Source organism: Lepeophtheirus salmonis, chromosome 11 (genome assembly GCF_016086655.4).
Source record: "Lepeophtheirus salmonis chromosome 11, UVic_Lsal_1.4, whole genome shotgun sequence".
NCBI lineage: Eukaryota > Metazoa > Arthropoda > Copepoda > Siphonostomatoida > Caligidae > Lepeophtheirus > Lepeophtheirus salmonis.
Genome location: NC_052141.2, coordinates 16,540,636 through 16,547,659, shown reverse-complemented (window position 1 = coordinate 16,547,659; position 7,024 = coordinate 16,540,636). Strand labels below are relative to the sequence as shown.

The following is a 7,024-nucleotide window of genomic DNA, read 5'->3' as shown; positions in this document are numbered from 1 at the left end:
TATGATTGAGGTACAAGATAAGGGAAAAGAAATCAATGAAAATGAAAGTTAGAGCGTAACAACTTCCACATGTGAGACCATGTCAAATCAGGAAACAAAGAGGATGGAAATTGCAGCCCTCCTCCGAGCAGGAGTGCCTCATAACAACATTAAGAAACAGGTTGGGGCCTCGTTGAAGACAATTTACAACGTTTCCAAGCGCTTGCAGGCTGGGGGTGATCTCAAGCATTCCCCTGGGACTGGCAGGAAGCTCACTGTCTTAACAAGGCAAGTAAAGGCAGTGTTCAAGATGACTCCCAACAGGTCCATTGCCGACATGGCCAGAAAGATGGGAACGTCGAGATCAACTGTTTCAAGGGCACTGAAAAGGGCTGGAGAAAAATCCCTGAGGCGTACTGAACGCCCTCTGCTAACTGAACGTCAGCGAGAAGTCAGACTTGAGCGTGCCGAGAAAATCTTGAATGATATCAAGAGCTAATCTGGACTCATCATTATTTTTTCAGGCAGAAAACTTTTACGGTCGGTCCTGTTTCAACAGGCAAAATGACTGTGTTGTGAGCTTTGGAAATGTGCAAGATAAGCACTGCTATGTGGCAACAACAAGCTTCGGATGAATAATATACAACGCAGTCATGGAAAAACGAATATTGAGAAACTATTTGAAGAACTAGAATAAAATATGGGACAGTGGGAGTTTTGAATATTTATTTTAAATAACTACGAAACAAAAACATTTAAAAAAAAAACAATTTAAATCTAAATTTATACAGAAAGCAAAGAATTGTTATTAAATCAACACAAAATACTTGAAATTTAATGAATATTCATAAGCATATTTCAAATTAAGACAAAATTTGCATTAAATGAATGTATGCTGAAATATTTTTTCTTAAACTTTGTTACAATATTTAAAAAATAACAATAAAAGGAATCAAAAACTATCAAGAACCCTACATGATACAATAATAATTGATAAATGGACTTTTGTAATTAACACATTATACCTTACTTAAATTACTTTAAAAAACCTTTTGATTTTTCGAAAAAAATGTGTCCATTTGTATTATCAATTAAGTTAAAACTTTCTTCTTATCCAAAACTAATCTTTCTGATCTTCCACTTTTAATACAACCATCACCAGTATTAAGTCGCCAATGCGAAGATGGTCCATTAGCATCTGTTATTGTCAAGCCATCAACTTTTAAACGTTCCATTGTACCAAAGGAACTATGGATGCTTACAATTGCATATTCTAAAAATACATCCTTTAACCCAATGTTACCATCTAAAGTGAAAATTTTGTAATAATTCCCACTCGACGTAAATCCTCTGCAATATAAATAAAAAACAGTCATCATTTTTTAGAACTATTTTTTTTTTAAATGTTCCTTTAATTTGTCAGATGGAGTTGTATTAATTAAGTATTAATGAACATTATGGTACTACATTTACTTCATCTGACCCAGGAATCATTTGCATAAAATATATATCTAGGAATCACCAAAGCATGAACTTATGCACACTGAGTTCAAGAAAATAATTTCTCCTGGTTGTGTTGTGTTGTTCATTGAGTTGAAAAAATATATGATTGAATCTAATCATCAGTACTTTATTAGTTAAAATTAATATTTCTAGATGATAAATATAACATATTTTCCAGATAATCAAAAGAAATATTTTATGTAATTAAAAAAACTAACTTGGAAATTGTAAAGGTTTCAACTTCTCCTTGGTCGCCATAAAATGTAATCTTCAATTCACGACTATAATGTTTTCCAAGGAAAGAGTATGGAATATCCACCGATATGTTTACTTTGAGCTGAATACCTTAAAAAAATATTATTTTATGCTGAAATTCATCTATATCTAAATGTAAATTCATCATTTAATACATGAATCTCTGGTAAACTTACCACAGAATGGAGCCACAATTCTTGTAGTTAAATACAATTCTCCATTTGCATTACGAGGAGTGTTCAGCCCAAGAGGAAATGCTTTTGAGGTGTCGAAGCATTCCCCTTTTAAAAGAAAAGTATTATATCCTCCAACACAAGGGAAACCTACCATTTTACAATCTTTATTCTTAATACTTTCAATATACAAACGCACAGCACGGCTATGACTACAACCAATATCTTTCCACACTATTTTAATTTAATATATTTTGCTATAAATTTATATTTTCAACTCAGTCAAACTTACAAAAAGCTTCTTGAAACACACTTTTACAAGGCATTTGATTCTTCCCACCAAAAGGATAAAAATCCACATGGCCACAAACATCCGAAAGACCAAACCCTTCGCTCAAATAATAAGCACTATTTGTATGAATGACATCAACAAAATCTGCATCACTTTTATCCAATCTAAATTCTACCTCTAGATCTCTAAAAACAGGTCCAGCAGGATCCAATCCTTTATTTGATAAATGTTTTATAATTCTGAAAACAATAAATAAAATTAGCCAACCTGAGATCCGACTACAGTTTGGAATCTTAGATCCTACATATCCACACACTTGTGCTCCAAGACTGAAACCAATTAAATGAAGCTTCGGTCCAATAGATCCAACAACTCCACTGACAGCATTAAAGAATTTTGCAATCATTAATCCAACTATTTGTGTGTTTGCTGCTGCTTGAGAATAATTTGGAAACTGCGACCCTTGCTTCCAGTCAGCACAGAACACATTAATATCCGACTACATATTTGTATTTTATTAATTTGTTATAAATTATATTATATCTCTTACTATCTTCAGAAGAGCATCTCTCATATCAACTACCCATGGTAACTCACAATTACCCATAAATCCATGTACAATTGTTTTTGTAAGTTTTGAAGCATCATAATTTGAATATCGTATTGAACTTCCCTGGGAATATTTAAAAACTTGTGGAATTTGAGGGTGTTTACGTGTGTAAAGTTTCATTCTTAAATCAATCATTTCTTTACTTTGAGGACAGCTTGTAATCTTAAGAAAAGTCATAGGTACTACATTTCCTAAGTCACTTTTACATTCCATTCGACTAAATGTACATAGAAGACAATAAAAAAATTAAAATTTATAGAAAAATAATTAATTTTTATAAATGGGCTAATTACTCAAAAATTATTAATCCCGCAAAAAATATAAGTATCTTATAATTATATTTCGAATGATATATTTTTTTACATCAAACCTTTTTCCATGCGCATTGTACCAGTTAAACATAAATATTTTTATTTAAAAAAAATAATTAAATATACTAAAAAGCTGAATATATTTATTAATTATCCAATCATTACCTTGAATTTCACATTTTTGATCAGAAACATATATATTTTGTATATAATTACGAGTTAAAGTTATAATTTATTCAAAATCCAAGTATATTAACAACAATTAGAATATATGGATAGGTTGTGCCTCAGATATTAATTGTAGGTATAACTATGAGCTGAGCCTATTTCACATCAAATCACTCAAATATTTTCAAACCATTCTCTCAAAATTAAGCAACTTTTTAATGCAAACTCTCAATCAATTTTTTAATCAAATCATTGATTCCTTAATATAGATACATTTATTTTTGAAAATGTATATCAAATTTTAAATTGTCATATCCTATGAGCCTATTGCTCCATGTCTATAAACAAAAGTTATATTTAAGTATGTTGTAGCAACAATACAAGTTTTTATAAATCAATTTCTTGTTTTTTATTCAAATATAAAAATTAACTGCAAAATTTTCTTACACATGCCCCATTTTTTTGGTTTTGTTTTTAACCCATTATAAAAAACATAATTTATCTTTATTCAATAGAAAAAAATTATTTTATAGAGAAAAGTCGATTAATTAACAAAAATATAAATTGATATGTAAATTTTTGTGCAATTCTGTATAATAACTGTCTGACTTACCGATTGTTAGCTTTGCTATGAAACTTTTCGACTAAAATGGAGGTCTGAATTAGCATTTGTTATATATTAAAAATATTTAAAAAAATCTTGCAAATGTCGTAACTTCGAATCCGAATTTTTGACGCTCATGAAAATTTGAATATATTTTTTAAATCGGATTAGATTTAAAGTGAACAAGTACATATAATAAATCATTGAAAAGCTATCAAAAAGATAAAAATACTAAAGTTATATTTAGGTATGTATATATAAATCTTCATAACCATGAATTTAGAAGTAAGAAACAAAATAAAATAAGGTTTCATAAAATATTGTAAATTAAAAAAAATACTTATCCTTAATTAGTGCAACTACGTCATACCAATTAAAGAAAGATTTAAATGATTTAAATTTCTTTCTTCTTACTTATTCGATAGTTTTTGAATGGTATATTATACAATTCTATCATTGTTTTGTTTATGACTTATTATTACTAAAAAGTTGGATTAAGTTAAGTATTCAATATTTCATTTCTAAAGAGAATTATTACAACTACTACTGCATATATAATCTTTATATTTGTTAAAATGTCTCATGGAATAATAATCAGAACACATATTTACAATTTTTAAATAAGACTTAAACAAGACAGAAATTTTACAATTTTCAATAGAATTTGTGTATTTAAATTATTTTTGTTCGAATGACTTATTAATGCAATGATTTTTATGAATAAAAGAATTACTAAATAATAGATATATAATTATAATTTCAAATATACTTACTACCATAACTCCCAGTGAGATTCAAATTATTCCTTTCTTTCGTCTCAGCTATTGAAAAATAAATAGACCAATTTATAATCAAGATTTTCAACTTATTATTTTTATAGTTCTATAATATTTGTAGAACCAATAACTCAAAGAATGAAGTACATACCAATGGTTAAAATAATCCTATAGATCCATACCAATCTAATAATAAGTATCATGATTAGTTATTTTATTACTCAGTCAATAAAATGAATATTTATTTTTCAATTTAAAGCGGCTTGTTTGCTTCAATATTTAAACAAAAGTAATATTCACAAAAAATAGAATTTACAATTTTGAATTCTAAATAGAGCTAAACAGATGCAAATGAGAATTCATATAAAATGCTAAAATAGACATAACACTCGATTGAAAACAGAAATTTCCACATGTACCTAGAGAGAAAAATAACAACAGTGCTTACCGTTGACATTCAGTAATATTCAATATAGCTCTAATGGAATTTTGTAGATTATAATATTTATATCAATCAAGGAGTGATAATACGTCATTTTTATTTACAAATATTCGTATTTTACTCATTCATTTTTATTAATAAATATTTTTTGATGAAGTAGCAAGTTTTACAATAACATATCCTTTCCCAATATCACGTTTGTATTTTCATCTATGTATATTATTATGTTCTGGTATTAGTATTAGTAAAAAGGAACGTCCCGGGTGTGTATTTTTCAAAAAGAAAGCTGATCCATTTTCTTTTATTTATGTATGAGCAAATTAAGTAGCAGGTTCGACACTTTAAGTATGTTTATTATAACATTTTTTTAAAAGTAAACTACAAGATTTAACGTTAACGGTCATTATTTAATGATGTCAAATAACACAAATTTTAATATTACAACAAAATAAGACTTTGCCCCATCCAGTAATTTAGGGCTTGGGAGGGCAAAATGTTGAAAAAAAAGAAGATTGTTCAGGACAAGAATCTATGATGTGATCCTAATTATTGGATCACTATAACAATTCTACAGTTTTGAATTATTTGTATAATTATATTTGAGTTGGGAGGATGAATACAGCCCCCAAGTGATTCACCCCTCTAGTTACTACACTTACAATAGTACTTGAGTCTTGACATGTAAATTAATTAAACTTGAAAATGTAAGTTATAATACATATAATATTAATATTATCATTATAACATTATTAATATTATTATCATAACTTACATACACATGTATGATATAATGTTAAGGCTTAAAAATATTAAGGTATAATATTGCCTATACTCGTTTCGACACATTTTTACTCGTTGACATCTGTTCATACCTTCAACACAAAATCTGGGTTTTAATACGAGTTGAATTCCTAGGAAAGCATAATTTATTATAAAGTGGACTCCATATTTAGAGGTTAACTTATTCATATCAAAAAGAAAAAAGACATTGAATATTCGATTTTTTCTTGTTAGCAGCTAATTCCTTATTAAAGAAGCAACAAGAAATTTATCTTTTTGAGCTTATAGGGACAAAAAATGGACTTAGTTCTCCTTTATTAATTGAAATTATGAGAACTTCTGTTATCTTGAAAAGTATTTTGCTAAGTAAAATCATCAGAATAATGAAAATAAGGCTATATATTTCTAATAGAAGTGGTATTTTATTAGTACTTACATCAAAATAAACATTAAAAACAAATAAAAAAGAAAATGCACTATCAAAAAGTACAAAGTTGGTCAAAGTCTACAAGTCAGAAGATTTTGATTGAAATTTTGCTTTTTTTTTCTATGTGCTTCTGAATTTTTAGCTGACATTCTCTTTTTTGTTAATAATCGGATGTCATCATTCAGTTTAGCACTTAAATTTTTAGCCATGGCATTAAACAATGCGAATGAAATTATTTGAAAAAAAGATGACCAGTAGTATCCTTCCTCAGACTTTACTCCCACAACGGTCATAATGTAAGAGTTTAAATTGTCCTGCATCCTGTCCATGAATGTGGCAACAAATGAAGCTCTAGGATTTGGGGGTCTAAGTAAACTGTCTTTCTCTTCAGGAGTAGCTGTGATGTAAGAGAACACGGAGTGAGCATAAAAACGGGTAAGGTATGGAAGGTCGGATGTAGTCGACAACCTCCCTCTGGTCATTATATCGATGCACTCTTTTAGATCTGCATGCTGATTGGTTGGGCTATCGAAGGTTATTGAGTCCGGAGAAGTGTCTCTGATGACCATTAACTCTTGGCATGATATTCAGCTGATCTTCTTCTTCAAAGAAAACCCAATATACCCGGCAAAAAAGTAAAAGCATTACTTTCTCCCTTAGAAGCTAGTTCCTGAAGGTCATCTACTTTCCAGTTAGTCAAAATG

General features: G+C 28.8%; 1 protein-coding gene across 1 annotated transcript; it reads right to left on the bottom strand.

Moving 5' to 3' along the window:
* Positions 1-692: 692 nt before the first annotated feature.
* Positions 693-4,918, bottom strand: LOC121126429 (inactive pancreatic lipase-related protein 1). The gene is made up of 9 exons (XM_040721754.2): positions 4,823-4,918; positions 4,669-4,716; positions 3,905-3,935; positions 2,753-3,029; positions 2,470-2,701; positions 2,203-2,415; positions 1,914-2,144; positions 1,701-1,827; positions 693-1,329 (listed from the first exon to the last, which is right to left on the bottom strand). The coding sequence occupies exons 1-9, from the start codon at positions 4,872-4,874 to the stop codon at positions 1,071-1,073; spliced, it is 1,470 nt and encodes a 489-aa protein (XP_040577688.1). The 5' UTR covers positions 4,875-4,918; the 3' UTR covers positions 693-1,070.
* Positions 4,919-7,024: the final 2,106 nt, after the last annotated feature.